The 17,418-nt window shown below is 46.7% G+C and overlaps 1 protein-coding gene across 2 annotated transcripts in view; it reads left to right on the forward strand.

Annotated features, from left to right (window-relative positions):
• The first annotated feature begins 602 nt into the window (after positions 1-602).
• LOC144612185 (DNA-binding death effector domain-containing protein 2-like) overlaps positions 603-17,418 on the forward strand; it is a 34,249-nt gene continuing 17,433 nt past the window's right edge. For both annotated transcript variants that reach the window (XR_013549640.1, XM_078431742.1), the window contains exons 1-3: positions 603-1,083; positions 15,838-15,948; positions 16,913-17,053. Coding sequence is in view for 1 of the 2 variants with exons in the window: in XM_078431742.1 (XP_078287868.1) it covers positions 648-1,083; positions 15,838-15,948; positions 16,913-17,053 (688 nt within the window). In the remaining variant the exon portion in view is untranslated. The remainder of the gene's footprint in view (positions 1,084-15,837; positions 15,949-16,912; positions 17,054-17,418) is intronic.

Consider the following 17,418-nt stretch of genomic DNA (forward strand, 5'->3'; position numbering starts at 1 on the left):
CCAGAACAAGGGGCCACAGTTTAAGAATAAGGGGTCGGCCATTTAGAACGGAGATGAGGAAGAACCTTTTCAGTCAGAGAGTGGTGAAGGTGTGGAATTCTCTGCCTCAGAAGGCAGTGGAGGCCAGTTCGTTGGATGCTTTCAAGAGAGAGCTGGATAGAGCTCTTAAGGATAGCGGAGTGAGGGGTATGGGGAGAAGGCAGGAACGGGGTACTGATTGAGAGTGATCAGCCATGATCGCATTGAATGGCGGTGCGTACAGGCTCGAAGGGCTGAATGGCCTCCTCCTGCACCTGTTGTCTATTGTCTATTGACGTTGGGGAGGGGCGTCGCTGCGTCATACAGAACGCCTGACGTCATAAGGAGCGGGAGACGGGCACGTACGTACGTGTGCGTGCGGGCACCGGCGACGTCTGGGAGGTGCGTGGTTGCGTGTTATAGAACGCCTGACGTCATAAGGAGCGGGGTGGGGGAGACGTGCACGTAAGGTCGTACGTACGTACGTACTTGCGTGATCGGGCACCGGCGGCGGCGACATCGGAGAGGGGCGTGGTTGCGTCATACAGAACGCGTGGCGTCACAAGGAGCGGGGGCGCGCACGTCGGGCGGCGAGAAGGTGCCAGAAGGAGCAGCAGCTGCGGAGGAAGATGGCGACGGAGAGGGAGACGACGACGGGCCGTTTCGGGAGGCGGAGGCGCCAGGAGGCCCCGGCGGCCGCTGCAGCTGCCAAGCGGGCGCGCTGGTGGGGGGAGGAGGAGGCGCTGGCCCACTACCACATGCTGTCCCTGCACCAGATGTTCCAGCGTGTCGGCGCTCAGCTCAGCCCGGCCGACGTGGCCGCCCTGGCCTTGCTACTGCCCGACGGCCCCGACACCGGGCCCGGGCCCCCGACACGGACACCAGGCACCGGTAACCCCGGCACCCACACGCGGCCCCGGGCCCCCAGCGGCGTGCGTCTCCTCTACGACCTGGAGCGCCGCGGCCTGTGCGACGAGGCCCGACTCGGGCCGCTCCTCCAGCTGCTGCGCCGCATCACCCGCCACGACCTGCTGCCCAGTGTCGGCCAGAGGCGGGCGGCAGCAGGTGAGCCTGGGGGGGGGAGGGGATGGAATGGAAGGGTGGGGGCAGAGGAGAGGGGATGGGGGGTGGAAGGGTGGGGGCAGAGGGGATGGGGGGCAGGGGGTGGGGGAGAGGGGGCGGGGATGGAAGGGTGGGGGGGAGAGGGGATGGGACAACAGGAGGGAGAGGGTAAGAGGGGATAAGGGGAAGAAAGAGGATGAGAAAAGGGGGAGAGAGGACAGGAGAGGAGGAAGAGGGTGAAGAGGATATGAGGAGAGAAAAGGAGGAAGACATGAGGGGAAGAAAGAGGGTGGGGACAGGAGGGGAAAGATGGGGGAGAGGAGGACAGGAGGGAGAAGAGGGAAGGAAGAGAGAATAAGGCAGATGGGGGAGAGGAGAGAAAAGGAGGAAGAGGGTGACAGCAGGTGAGCAAGAGGGTGGAGGGAGAAGGGGGTGAGGGAAGAGGGGAAAAGAGGGGGAGGGGAGTGGACAGGGGAACGGGGAAGGATAGGGAGAAGAGGACAGATGGGGAAACGAGGGGAGAGAGGAGGAAAAAAGGGGGGAGATGGAGGACAGGCGGAGTGGGGAGAAGAGGGGAGGAGAGAATAAAGGAGAGAGCAGAGGACAGGAGGGAAAAAGAGGGGAGGGAGAGGACAGGAGAGGAGGAGGAAGATGAGAGGGGAGAGGAGGAAAAGTGGAGGGAAGAAGGAAGATAGGTGAGAGGGTGTGGGTTCTTAATTTACTCGGGTTGCATTCATCTTCCTCTGGGTGTGTAGGAAGGAACTGCAGGTGCCGGTTTACACCAAAGATAGACAAAATGCTGGAGTAACTCAGCGGGACAGGCAGCATCTCTGGAGAGAAGGAATGGGTGACGTTTCAAGTCGAGACACTGCTTCACACTGAGAGTCAGGGGAGAGGTAGACACAGAGACTCTGAGTTACTCAAGCTTTTTGTGTCTATTTTCTAAACCCCTCCATGTTTACAGAGGAAGTTGTGGAGGCAGTTACCAGAACTGCATTTAAAGGGCATTTGGACAACTAGATACATAGAAAATAGGTGCAGGAGGAGGCCATTCGGCCCTTCGAGCCAGCACCGCCATTAATTGTGACCATGGTTGATCATCCACAACCAGTAACCTGTGCCTGCCCTCTCCCCATATCCCTTGATTCCACTAGCCCTTGGGGCTCTATCTAACTCTCTTTTGAATGCATCCAGTGAATTGGCCTCCACTGCCTTCTGTGGCAGAGAATTCCACAAATTCACAACTCTCTGGGTGTGTAGGAAAGAACTGCAGAAGCTGATTTAAATCAAAGGTAGACACAAAATGCTGGAGTAACAGGCAGCATCGCTGGAGAGAAGGAATGGGTGACGTTTTGGGTCGAGACCTTTCTTCAGACTGGTGGACAACTACATGGATAGGAAAGGTTCCAGGGATAGGGTGAGACACGGGCAAATGGGTCTAACTCGGGAAGACGTTATATTGAAGATGAAGGCAGCATAATTAGGAATCGATATAGGGTGAGTACACAGCCTTATTGAAAGGATAGTGGAATCAAGAAACAGAAGGCATAGGTTTAAGGAAAGAGTGTCTTGCTGATGCATTTTTACCCCTCCATATTTATAGAGGAAGTAGTTTAGGCGGTTGCCATAACGGCGTTTAAAATACTTTTGGGGGGTAACTTTTTCACATAAAGGATGGTGGGTGTATGGAACGAGCTGCCAGAGGAGGTAGTTGAGGCTGGGACTATCCCATCATTTATGCCATAACAGCATTGAAAATACATTTGCACGGCTCCATGAGTGAAAGGTTTGAGGGGTAGATTTGAGACATTGGCAAAGGGGTCTAACTCTTGAAGAGATTCTATTGTTTGACTTTGTACTATTAGACTTTACGCTACTTTATTTGTTTTTATAACTTGAACTTTTTGTTTATTCTAGTGTCTCCTGAATGCTTTGTTTGCATATAGAGTCATAGAACGATACAGTGTGGAAACAGGCCTTCCAACCCAACTTGCCCACACCGGCCAACATGTCCCAGCTACACTACTCCCACCTGCCTGCTCTTGCCCCAGATCCCTCCAAACCTGTCCTATCCATGTACCTGTCTAACTGTTTCTTAAACGTTGGGATATTCCCTGCCTCAACTACCTCCTCTGGCAGCTCATTCAATACACACACCACCCTCTGTGTGAAAATGTTACCCTACGGATTCCTATTAAATCTTTTCCCCTTCACCTTGAACCTATGTCCTCTGGTCCTCGATTCGGACTCTGCCAGAGGGGGCAACTTTTTCCACAGTGAGCATGATGGTATATGGAATGAACTGCTAAAGGAGGTAGTTGAGATAGTTACAATTACATTTAAAAGAGGCATATGGATGGAAAATATTTAGTGTGATGTGTAGGAGGCACCTGCAGATACTGGTTTAAACCAAAGACAAACACAAAATGATGTAGGATATCAGCGGGACAGGCAGCATCTCTGGAGAGGAGGATTGGGTGACGTTTCAGGTCGAGACCCTTCTTCAGACTGGGGGGCGGTTAAGGCAGTTCAAGGCAGTTAACTTTACTAATGGCACACAGTTTCGGAAATGTCAATAACTGATGACAAGCAGTTGTACTACTCCTTGATAAAACGGCACCTGGTGTTTTGTGTATCATTGTTTTAACTGAAAGGAGGTGGTTGGCACAAAAGAAACTCCAAATAGCCTACCATATGAAGAGAGATTTGGTAGACTGGACCTGTATTCTCCAGATTTTAGTAGAATAAGATCTCTGCAAGTTGCCTCAAAGGGCTTAATAGTGTGAATGGGTAGAGGAAGAAACTGGAATAAATTAACTTCAAGTAACCCCTGCATTCCCCCTCTCCATCCCTCCCCCACCCAAGTTGCACTAGCGTCTCGTTCTCAATAAATGAAAATGACCATGAAATATCGCCTTAAAAATATCCATTGACCTGGCCTATGTGGCAAAAAATTCCACAGATTCGCCAACTTCTGACTTAAGAAATTCCTCCTCAACTCCTTAAAAGAATGTCCTTTAATTCTGAGGCTGTGACCTCCGGTCCAAGACTCTCCCACTAGTGGAAACATCCTCTCCACATCCACTCTATCCAGGCCACTCACTATTCTGTACGTTTCAATGAGCTTCGCCTCATTCGTCTAAACTCCAGCAAGTGTAGGCCCAGTGCCGTCAAACACTCTGGGCGAGTATAAACCTACTCATTCCTGGGATTGTTCTTGTGAACCTCCTCTGGGCCCTCTGCAGAGCCAGCACATCCTTCCTCAGATATGGTGCCCAAAATTGCTCACAAATTGCTCAGTTGATAATTCATAGCATCGCAGAAACATAGAAAATAGGCGCAGGAGGAGGCCATTCGGCCCTTCTAGTCAGCACTGCCATTCAATATGATCATCCAAAATCAGTACCCTGTTCTTGCTTCCCAATAGGATATTCAGAGAATTGAGGGATATGGGATTATTGCACGGAAATTGTTCTTGGAGAGATTATCCATAATCTGTGTGAATGGCCTGTCCAATCCTTTAAGAATGTTATATGTTTCTATAAGCTCCTCTCTCTTCCTTCAAAAATCCAGTGAATACAAGCCCAGTCGACCCATTCTTTTATCATATGTCAGTCCCGCCATCCCAGGAATTAACCTGGTGAACCTACGCTGCACTCCTTCAATAGCAAGAATGTCCTTCCTCAAATTAGTAGACCAAAATAAAAAATATTCATTGGCAGCCTCCACACCCTTCTGTGGTTATGAATTACACAGATTTACCACTGAAGAAATTCCTCCTCATCTCCTTCCTAAAGGAACGTTCTTTAATTCTGAGGCTGTGCCCTCTAGTCCTAGACTCTCCCACTAGTGGAAACATCCTCTCTACATTCACTCTATCTAAGCCTTTCACTATTCTGTATGTTTCAATGAGGTCCCCCCTCATCCTTCTAAACTCCAGCGAGTACAGGCCCAGTGCCAATAAACGCTTATCATATGTTAACCCACTCATTCCTGGGATCTTTCTCATAAACCTCTTCTGGACCCTCTCCAGAGCCAGCACATCCTTCTGCAGATAAGGGGCCCAAAATTGCTCACAATACTCCAAATGCGGCCTGACCAGCGCCTCAGCATTACATCCCTGTTTTTGTATTCTAGTCCTCTTGAAATAAATGCGAGCATTGCATTTGCCTTCCTTTGCCTTTGTTCTGTTTCTCTTCAGAGTGCTTCCAGTCTTTTCAGTTCCACTTCAGATTTCCAGCTTTTGCCGTTTTTAGTTTTGTTATTTTCTAATTGGAGTTAATGCCAGGATCAGATGTCAAATTTGGACAATGTTCTCTGAGCCTTATGGCTTGCTTGTTTTGTTGCTGAAATCTGACACAAGTCAAGGGGGATTTTCTTGAACGTGGAACCTGTCACCGCAAGTAATTGAGGTGAATAAAGAATCATTTGAAAAGATGCTCAAGCAGAAAGGACAGACATCATCAAATTTTTTAATTAAACTATTTGTCCTGTATCCATTGCTCCTTGTGGAAGGGTGTCATCCAAATTTTCTTCCAAGTGCCGCGGGGTTGTAGTAATATGTGACTAATGCTGTTTCCATTTTATATATAGAAATCTGTCATGGAAAAACTTTCTTCAAAACATGAAAGCAGTGTTTGACGGCACTGGGCCTGTTCCTTCCCCGTTCCTTCAGGAAGGAGATGAGGAGGGATTTCTTTGGTCAGAGGGTGGTGAATCTGTGGAATTCTTTGCCACAGAAGGCTGTGGAGATCAAGTCAGTGGATATTTTTAAGGCAGAGATTGATAGATTCTTGATTACTATGGGTGTCAGGGGTTATGGGGAGAAGGCAGGCGAATGGGGTTAGGAGGGAGAGATAGATCAGCCGTGATTGAATGGTGGAGTAGACTTGATGGGCCAAATGGCCTAATTCTTTCACTAATGAAAGGTTTTTGAGAGGACTCTCACAAAAAAAACTAGTGCTTGCATGATTCAGCAAGTGGCTGTAAGGAGTTTGAAAGAGATAGGATTAGCTTTAAAATTGGAATGGTGCTGGGTTTGAGCGGGGCACTCACCAGGTCTGATGTGGCCCTATTGAACTATTATGGATGGGCCATTGATCTGACCCTTCACACCCAGTTGGCATGCCCTCTGTAAGCTGTGGGTATCATTCCGATAATTTCTGTAAATTAATTAAAAACTAAAATTAGATCCAGAGATAAGGTGAGAAAACGAGAGCAAGATATTTAATTTGGATTATCGAACATGATATTGGAAGGAGGTGGACTGGGAGTTGAGTGTCCTATTTGTTTTTTTCCCCAATGTTCCTATTTTGCTGCTCTTTGTAGTCCTGTGGGTTATTTTCCATCATCCCTCTCTGGTTCCCATCTGATAAGCTCTTGATAATATGTTGTGTGACGTTGATGGAAGAATAATTACAGGCCAGCTCACTGGGGACGACTCTTTGCTTGGCTATGAAATGGTTCCAGGTGATCTCTAGTCCACCTGGGCAACCGAACAGGCAGTACCTCTGTTTGGTATCTCATCAGAGAGACATCTGACAACAGAGCTTGTCAGAATAGACAGACACAAAATGCTGGAGTAACTCAGTGGGACAGGCAACAGCTCCAGGGAGAAGGAATGGGTGGGGGGTGTCAATAGACAATAGGTGCAGGAGGAGGCCATTCGGCCCTTCGAGCCAGCCCCCCATTCAATGTGATCATATTTATTAATTATTTTCATATTTCAGATACAGCGCGGAAACGGGCCTTTTCGGCCCACCAAGTCCGCACCGCCCAGCGATCCCCGCACATTAACACTATCCTACACACACTAGGGACAATTTTTATATTTACCCAGTCAAATTAACCTACATACCTGTACGTCTTTGGAGTGTGGGAGGAAACCGAAGATCTCGGAGAAAGCCCACGCAGGTCACGGGGAGAACGTACAAACTCCTTACAGTACAGCACCCGTAGTCAGGATCAAACCTGAGTCTCCGGCGCTGCATTCGCTGTAAAGCAGCATCTCTACCGTTGCGACACCGTGCCGCCCCCAAATGATCATGGCTGATCATTCTTAATCAGTACCCCGTTCCTGCCTTCTCCGCATACCCCCTGACTCCGCTATCCTTAGGGGTCGAGACCCTTCTTCTGACTATATGAATATTGATTTCTCTAACTTCAAGTAACCCCTGTATTCCCTCTTCGCTCCATCCCTCCCCCACCCAAGTCTCTTTCTCACCTAACAAACAGCTAACAATGCCTGTTTCCTTTCTCATTGTTACTTTTTTGCATTTCTTTCATTCATTTGTTCTATATCTCGCTACATCACCATCTATTTCCCTTGTTTCCCTTTCCCCTGACTCTAGTCTGAAGAAGGGTCTCAACCCGAAACATCTCCAGAAATGCTGCCTGTCCCTCTGAGTTAGCCCAGCATTTTGTGTCTACGGTGTAAACCAGTATCTGCAGTTCCTTGCTACACATATCTTGTAAGCCATTTGGATCAAAAGGTTCACCGTGTCAGCCCCATGACATCAGTTCAGTTATTTTCCTTGCAAATTGTTCTCACTCCTGCGCATCGAATTCCCTTTGATTTTTGTCATCAGCGTACTCAACGTTACAGTAACCAACCAGCATTCTTTTGGAGTTTGGGAGCATCTGACATCCAAGGGTCTGGAAGTTGATTACGCAAACAACACGGTGGTGCAGTGGTAGAGTTGCTGCCTTGCGCTACGGGTGTTGCCTGTACGGAGTTTGTGCGTTCTCCCTGTGACCTGCGTGGGTTTTCTCCGAGATCTTCGGCTTCCTCCCGCACAAAGACATACAGGTTTGTAGGTTAATTGGCTTTCATGGGCGGCACGGTAGCGCAGCGGTAGAGTTGCTGCTTTACAGCGAATGCAGCGCCGGAGACACAGGTTCGATCCTGACTACGGGTGCTGCACTGTAAGGAGTTTGTACGTTCTCCCCGTGACCTGCGTGGGTTTTCTCCGAGATCTTCGGTTTCCTCCCACACTCCAAAGACGTACAGGTATGTAGGTTAATTGGCTGGGTAAATGTAAAAATTGTCCCTAGTGGGTGTAGGATAGTGTTAGTGTATGGCGGCACGGACTTGGAGGGCCGAAAAGGCCTGTTTCCGGCTGTAGATATATGATATGATATGATTAGTATACTTGGTAGAAGGGTAAGAAGGAATGGGTGACGTTTTGGGTCGAGACCCTTCAGACTGAGGTAGATTGTAAATTGTCCCGAGCGTGTGTCGGCTTGTGTTAGTCTGCGGGGATCGCTACTCGGTGGGCCGAAGGGCGTGTTTCCATGCTGCATCTCTAAACTAAAAGCCCATGGTCAAGATTCAGCCAAGTTCTTGGTGAAAGCAACAGCATTAACCTCGGCTGCTAACCTTAGCCGAGGGATTGCTTTTTGCAACTGACTTTATGCGATCGAATTAAAACACTTTACCATCATGGGAGATACAACGACATAAAATTAGATTTTTTTTAAATGGTACCTTGTATCAATTTTCGTACAGGAAATAAACATCAGTTCAAGATAATCCAGAAATAGTCACAGGAAGAATGTTGCTAAATTAAAAATTATTCCGGTCAATGTGAATGGTAAAAATATGATAGAAATTAAGACAACAAATCTCCAGCACAGTATTTACTTTGCACCTTAAAATAGAAATGGGGGCAATTGCAGATGTGTTGAACTGAATTTTCCAAATGGCTTTCAATTTCCAATTCGGTCCTTTTGGATAGTGGTCCCAGACACGATGTGGGTCTCAGCAGTGCTTGCGCTACGGTGTGAGACTTAGAGTATTGCAGGGGGAATAAGGTAGCCTTAGTGCAGGTGTGTGTGTGTGTGGTCAGGAGGTCACATGTAGGTTCAAGGCCACCAAAATTGTGAACCCAGTCTGGTTTGTCTCTGAAGAAGGGTCTCAACCCGAAACTTCACCCAGTCTTTCTCTCCAGAGATGCTGTCTGTGCCGCTGAGTTACTCCAGCATTTTGTGTCTTCCTTACCCTTCTACCAAGTATACTAATGCAAGCCAATTAACCTACAAACCTAATGAATTTACGCGTGAAGTTTCAGTCTGAAGATGTTTGGCACAATTGAAAGTTTGGGGGAGTCGGTCTAAATTTAGAAGTCAGCTACTTGGTGGAGAAAGCTTGAAGCACTTCACACGTGGACAAGGGTTTAGTTTAGAGAAACAGCACAGAAACAGATGACGAAGGACATTATTGCTATTGAGGGAGTGCAGCATAGGTTCACCAAGTTAATTCCTGGGATGGCGGGACTGATATACGATGAAGGAATGGGGCGACTGGGTTTTTATTCACTGGAATGTAGAAGGATGAGAGGGGATCTTATAGAATCATATAAAATTCTTAAAAGATTGGACAGGCTAGATGCAGGAAAAATGTTCCCTATGTTAGGGGAGTCCGGAACCTAGGGTCACAGTTTAAGAATAAGGGGTTGGCCATTTAGGACTGAGATGAGGAAAAACTTTTTCACCCAGAGAGTTGTGAATCTGGAATTCTCTGCCACAGAAGGCAGTGGAGGCCGATTCACTGGATGTTTTCAAGTGAGAGTTAGATTTAGCTCTCAGGGCTAACGGAATCAAGGGATGTGGGGGAAAAAGCAGGAAAGGGGTACTGATTTTGAATGATCAGCCAAGATCATATTGTATGGTGTGCTGGCACGAAGGGCCAATTGGCCTACTCAAGCACCTATTTTTGATGTTTCTATAAAACAGACCCTTTGGCCCACAGAGTCCACGCTGACCTGAGTGGGTTTTCTCCAAGATCTTCAGTTTCTTCCCACACTCAAGACGTGCGGGTTTGCAGGTTAATTGGCTTGGGTTTATAGACTTGGTACAAGTATAAATTGTCCCCAGTGTGTGTCAGCTTGTGTTAATGTGAGACTATTACTGGTCGGTGCAAACTCGGTGTCTCGAAACTAAAACTCAAGTAATCATGCAAGTTCCACATAGCACCCGAAGTCAGTATCAAACCAGTGTGTCTGGCGCTGTGAGGCAGCAGCTCTACCAGCTGCGCCACTGCCACCATTAATTTCAATTTTTTTGCCTGCCAAAAAGCTGATTGTTAAGCCAAGCTATCATTCCATGATGGTTTGAGGTTTTGTCCTCAGAGTATCATGAGATGGAAGCAATGATGTGCCATTGAGGTACTGGGATCGAATTTGACTCATGGAATGGATTTGAGCGACTGAATTTCTTGTTCGTGTTTCGGTGTTCCTATTACGAATAACTTTTATAAATCACAAATGAGATGCAAAGTGAGGTGGAAAGTTGGGTGGAAGGGCCTATTTCCACACTGTATCACTCTATGGTTCTATGAGAGAGATCACATTAATCAATAAGAAAGAAATTGAGAGGTATGGGAGAAGATAGAAAGTAATATCATGAGAACTGTTGCCTCAAGCCAGAGACCCGAGTTTGATGCTGACCATGGGTGCTGTAAGTGCGGAGTTTGCACGTTCCGCCTTCTCCCTCTGGGAGCTCCGTCCGGTTTCCTCCCACAACCCAAAGACTTGGAGCTATTTTCGGTTAATTGGACGCTGTAAATTGCCCATAATGTGCAGGGAGTGGGATAACATAGTACTAATGGAATGGGTGATTAATGGTCGGCTGGCGGACGTTTCCCTGTGTAGGAAGTTAACTGCGGAGGTTGGTTTACACCCAAGACGCACACTGGGACCTGCTGAATTACTCCAGCATTTTGTGTCTGTCTTTGGCCTGTTTCCATGCTGTCTCTCTGAAACTAATCATGAGATTTAAATATTTGTATAGATTTGACCCTTTCAAATTTGCACGCGTGATTTGAAAGATGAGTTTATTGGCAACATTTGGGACAACTTTTGAAGCAGTAAATCGTGGATTCAAGCGGACAAATTTGTAGGAAGAAACTGCAGGTGCACGTTTAAACCAAAGATAGACAAAATGCTGGAGTAACTCAGCGGGACAGGCAGCATCTCTGGAAAGAAGGAATGGGTGACGTTTCGGGTCATGACCCTTCAGACTGAGAGTTGGGGGAGAGGGAGACGCAGATATGGAAGGGTAAGGTGTGAAAGCACACATCAAATTAGGCGATGATATGGGAAATGTAGAATGGTTCATTGTTAGCTGAGGGGAAGGTGACAAGGTGGCATACAATCAGTAAAATGAATCAGGAGGACACAAAGTAGTCGGAGAAACATAGAAAATAAGTGCAGGAGGAGGCCATTTGGCCCTTCAAGCCAGCACCACCAATTATAGTGATCATGGCTGATCATCCACAATCAGTAACCTGTGCCTGCCTTCTCCCCATATCCCTTGATTCCACTAGCCCCTAGAGCTCTATCTAACTCCCTTTTAAATTCATCCAGTGAATTGGCCTCCACTGCCTTCTGTGGAAGAGAATTCCACAAATTCACAACTCTGGGTGAAAAGGTTTTTTTCACCTCAGTTTTAAATGGCCTCCCCTTTATTCTTAGACTGTGGCCCCTGGTTCTGGACTCGCCCCAACATTGGGAACATTTTTCCTGCATCTAGCTTGTCCAGTCCTTTTATATTTTTATAAGTCTCCATAAGATCCCCTCTCATCCTTCTAAACTCCAGTGAATACAAGCCCAGTCTTTCCAATCTTTCCTCATACGACAACACTAGGGTGAGGGAGGGACAGAGAGGGAGGGAAAGCAAGGGTTATTTGAAATAAGAGAAATCTTTTGCAAGCTGCCCAAATGAAATATAAGATAAATCTTTTTTACACATTGCCTTGTGTAATGAGATGAGAATATATAGTAATCTCACATTAAGAAAGCCTTTGTGGAAGAGTCGTGACAACGTGGTAGAATATTGGGCAATGCGAGGGGACAATTCAACCTGAAAGAGCTAGGTGAAAACCAATTACTCAAATGAGTACAGAGGGAATAAATTAAATTAAATAGTTTGTTGGCAAGTAAGCAATAAAATATATGTAAAGAAAGTCCTGAAGAAGGGTCTCGACCTGAAATGTCACCCATTCCTTCTCTCCAGAGATGCTGCCTGTCCCGCTGAGTTACTCCAGCACTTTGTGTCTATCATCTTTAATTCTCACATCCAGAACTAATAAAACAAATTGATGGAAGTATTTGACAAAGGGCCTATGTTGCAAAGAGTTTTGCAAACTGACTATGGATGAGAGAGATTATTCTGAATTTAAAGTGGATAATAAATCAATCAAAGTGTAGAAATATTTTGCCTCCTGTGGAAAAAAACGACTTCATGTTGAAAATCTTTAACTTTGGGGCCTTTTGATGAGAGAAACTGAGTACTGAGTACTGAGTAAGGGTGTAGGAAGGAACTGCAGCTGCTGGTCTGCAACGAAGGTAGACACAACATGCTGGAGTAACTCAGTACAGGCAGCATCTCTGGATAGAAGGAATAGAAGATATTTCGGGTCGAGGCCCTTCTTCCGACTGGGAATCGGGAGAGGGAAACAGATAAGGGAGTGTGATGTGTAAAAACGAGATATCACAGGGGAAGAAGAAAATGTAGAATAGATCATTGTTAGCTAGAAGAAGAAGCATACAGAGATAACATTTAATCAGGGGTCAGTCAGACTGGTGGGAGAACTAGGAAGGGATGAGAGAGAGGGCAAGCAACTTCTTGAAGTTAGAGAAGTCAATGTTCATACCGCTGGGGTGCAAGCTGCCCAAACGAAATATGAGTTGCTGTTCCTCCAATTTGCGCTGGGCCTCATTCTGACAGTGGAGTAGGCCCAGGACAGAAAGGTCAGTGTGGGAATGGGAGGGGGAGTTATGGTTTAGCAACCGGGTGATCAGGTGGGTTTAGGTCAGACTGAGCGGAGGTGTTCAGCAAAACGAATGCTGAGCCTGCACTTGATCTCGCAATATGTAGGAGATGACATATGAAAGAATGGGTCGACTGGGCTTGTATTCACTGAAATTTAGAGGATGAGAGGGAATCTTATAGAAACGTATTTAAAAAATTACGGGATTGGACAGGCTAGATACAGAAAAAATGTTCCCAATGTTGGAGTCCAGAACCACGGGTCACAGTTTAAGAATAAGGAGTAGGCCATGTAGGACTGCGATGAGCAAAAACCTTTTCACCCGAGAGTTGTGAATCTGGAATTCTCTGCCACAGAAGGCAGTGGAGGCCAATTCATTAGATGTTTTCAAGAGAGAGTAAGATTTAGCTCTTGGGGCTAACGGAATCAAGGGATATGGGGAGAAAGCAGCAACGAGGTACTGATTGTGGATGATCAGCCATGATCATATTGAATGGTGGTGCTGGCTCAAATGGCCAAATGGCCTCCTGCATCTATTTTCTATGAGTCCACACTGGAACAGCAGATATAGTAGATGGGGTTGGGAAAGGTGCAAGTGGCCTGTTGGAGTGAGGCAGAGGTTCTCTTGCAACTAGCTAACAATGATCTATTCGACATTTTCCTTGCCCCACATCCCCTTTGATTTCACGCCTTACACATCCTTATCTCTGTGTCTCCCTTTCCCCTGACTCTCTGTGTGAAGAAGTGTCTCGACCCAAAACGTTATCCATTCTGTCTCTCCAGAGATGCTGCCTGTCCCCGCTGAGTTACTCCAGCATTTTGCGTCCATCTGCTGAGTAAGGGCCTGTGTATGCGAGATCATTGTCAATTGGTTATAAGGAAGATTTAAGCAATGTAATTGTACCGGGTGTGCAAAGGTTGAAGCAGATAGCTGAGAAACCAGTAATTGAGACAATGCCTGAGAAAGTTGGGAACATCCTCGTGTGACAAATATTGTCCCGAGTCAGTACCAATTTAATCTCACTATATTGTACGACCATTTCTCACTGTGTATTGCATGACCATTTAAAATGGCTTGTATCCTACAATGGGTAAATAGGAAATGCAAACATGACCTGTATCAATATTGTCACATGAGGATGTTAGCAGATCTAGAAATAAATATCAAGAAAGGCTTTTGTCCCATTGGCCGTCAGTCAGAGTATTGCGTATAGAAGTTGGGAGGTCATGTTGCAGTTGTATAAGACGTCGGTGAGGCCGCATTTAGAGTGTTGTGTTCAGTTCTGGGCACCATGTTCTAGGAAAGATGTTTAGGAAGGAACTGCAGATGCTGGTTTACATCAAAGTCTGAAGAAGAGTCTTGACCTGAAATGTCACCCATTCCTTCTATCCAGAGATGCTGCCTCTCCTGCTGAGTTACTCCTCCATTTTGTGTCTATAGGAAAGATGTTGTCAAACTGGAAAGAGTACAGAAACGATTTGCAAGGATGTTGCCAGGATTCGCAGATCTGAGCTACAGGGAGTAGTTGCATAGGCTGGGGCACTATTCCTTGGAGTGCAGGAGGATGAGGGGTGATCTTATAGAGGTGTATAACATAATGAGAGGAGTAGATCGGGTAGATGCACAGAGTCTCTTGCCCAGAGTAGGGGAATCGAGGACCAGAGGACAGGTTTAAGGTGAAGGGGGAAAAAAATTAATAAGAATCTGAGGGGTAACTTTTTCACGCAAAGTGTGGTGGTCATACAGAATGAGCTGCCAGAGGATATAGTTGAGGCAGGAACTATTGCAACGTTTAATAAACAGGTGCATGGATCGGACAGGTAATGGAGGGATATGGGCCAAACGCAGGCAGATGAGACTAGTGTTGGTGGGACATGTTGGCCATTGTGGGCAAGATGGGCCGAAGGGCCTGTTTCCGAACCTTTATAGCACAATGGAGGAGCACTTTCTTACAAGTACTTTTCTGTAGTCCAGTCATTCCTGATGTGGCATTGACTATCTTACAGTGATAGAAAATAGGTGCAGGAGGATGCCATTTGGCCCTTTGAGCCAGACCGCCATTCATTGTGATCATGCCTAATCATCCACAATCAGTTACCCGTGCCTGCCTTCTCCCCATATCCATTGATTCCGCTAGCCCCAAGAGCTCTATCTAACTCTCTATTTAATTCATCCAGTGATACTAAGGAGATATGCCAGTTTAACTTCGAATCCTGTTTTTGTCCAAACTAGAAGCCATTAGCTCCACTAAAGCTCTATATTCACAGACTAATTCCACTGCTTGGCTTCTCATTATTTCTCCTGTTGGAATCGATGCAAGTTAACCGTTGAAATTGAACACCCTTGAATTTTGTGATGCCAAAACCACACCGTGATTGCATCGGTGGCGTTGTGCAGTCCCGTCGTATCGGTAAACAGTTCCTACCTTTTGATTCTGTCAGATTAGTCGGATGATTCCAAGGTTAATCCCACATCAGCCATTATTAGATTGTGGAACAGAGTGTTTCGCTTGGGCAGCTTACAACCCAGTGGTATGAATATTGATTTCTCCAATTTCAAGTAACCACGGCACTCCCTCCCTCTCTCTCTCCATCCCTCCCCCAACCAAGTCACGCCAGGTTCTTGATCTCACCTAGCAAACAGCTCACAAATGGCATATTTCCTTTATCATCGTTACTTTTTTGCATATCTTTCATTCATCTGTTCTATATCTCTCTACGTCATTGTCTGCATCTCTCGATTCCCTTTCCCCTGACTAGTCTGAAGACAGGTCTCGACCTGAAACATCACCCAGTTTCTTCTCTCCAGAGTTGCTGCCTGACCCGCTGAGTAACTATTGTGGCTAGGTTAGAATGTGAAACTTTGTTTCAAGGTAATTTGCCTTAAAAGAAAGCAGTTCTTTTGTGTGTCCCCCAACCTACAATCGTCTATGGATGCAAGTTGTTTTTTCAGCTTGGTGTGACTTTATTTCTATCCATTCTGCCAGTGTCTCCTGAGAGATGTGATGAAGGAAGATGGGTACCAGGAACGATGGACCAGATGGAAAGCTGCTTAAATTCCGAGCAGGCTGATTCAACACGGAGGAATTGGGAATCAGGTAATCCTCGTTCTTGTTCTCTGTCCTGTCCACAATCTACACTTCTGGTGGGTGTGGGTCTTGCCGACCAAATCACAATTCTGAAGGTATGAAGTTATGTGCTGTGTCTCGGGAAGTTGAACATGGGCAGGACCTGCACAGTGAATGGTTGGGCTCTGGGACGTGTTGTAGGGCAGAGGGATTCAGGAGTGCAGGTGTATGGTTCCTTGAAGTTGGACAAGGTGGTCAAAAGGGCGTTTGGCACATTGGCCTTCATCTGAGTATTGAGTTGGGAGGTCATGTTGCAGCTGTGCAAGATGTTGCTGAGACCACATTTAGAGTATTGTGTTCAGTTCTGGGCTCCAGGTTATAGGAAAGATATTGTCAAGCTGGATAGGGAACAGAAAAATTTACGAAGATGTTGCTAGGACTAGAGGGTCTGAACCATAGGGAGAGGTTGAGCAGGCTGGGTCTCTACCCCTTGGAGCGCAGGAGGATGAGGGGTGATCTAATGGAGGTGTAGAAAATCATGAGAGGAATAGATCGGGTAGACGCACAGAGTCTCGCCCAGAGTAGAGGAATCGAGGACCAGATTAGAAGGTGGAGTGGGGGACCTCATTGAAACTTACAGAATAATGAAAGGCATAGATAGAGTGGATGTGGAGAGGATGTTTCCACTGGTGGGAGAGTCTAGGACCAGAGGCCACAGCCTCAGAATTAAAGGGCAGTCTTTGAGAAAGGAGGTGAGGAGGAACTAGATAGTTAATCTGTGGAACTCATTGCCACAGAGGGCTGTGGAGGCCAAGTCAGTGGATATTTTTAAGGAAGAGAAAGACAAGTTCTTGATTAGAACAGGTGTCAAGGGTTATGGGGAGAAGGCAGGAGAATAGGATTTAGGAGGCAGAGATTCACCATGATTGATTGGCGGAGTCGACTTGATGAGCTGAATGGCCTAATTCTACTCTAACTTGTGCCCCCTGGACAGGAGCATCTTCAACCAAGCCACACATTACAGAACGCGGGAGAGGTCAGGCTGCTGGTAAACGGAGGGGCCGCAGGAGCAATGTGCCCTGTAACCAGGAAGCAGCAGACGAGCAGTCTCCCCAGTTACCAAAAGCAACCTGTGGTGAGTATTTCTTTTCCCTGTCCAGTCATTGTGCTTGCTTTAATGTTACACACAGTTTTCAGCGCCAGCTCTTTAAGGGGAAAGGACAGGTTTTTTTTGTGTGGCTGTCTGCTCAACTCTGCCTAGATGGCTGCACATTCATCAACCAAAGCTGAGTTTATTGGGTAGTAAATCCTGGTGGTTTTTAATAACTGCATATGCCCTCAATGTGAAATGGAGTTATTGTAATATTGAAAGATCGGGGGGGGTTTTAGACCCGACATGTTCGCGGGTCATGATGAATGAGACACCAGCAAAGATGTGTCCTATTAATGAACGCTTCCAACACAACTACTCAGCTGAGCAATTGCGACCCACCTCACCAC

This window comes from Rhinoraja longicauda, chromosome 43, assembly GCF_053455715.1.
Source record: "Rhinoraja longicauda isolate Sanriku21f chromosome 43, sRhiLon1.1, whole genome shotgun sequence".
NCBI classification, from domain to species: Eukaryota; Metazoa; Chordata; class Chondrichthyes; order Rajiformes; family Arhynchobatidae; genus Rhinoraja; species Rhinoraja longicauda.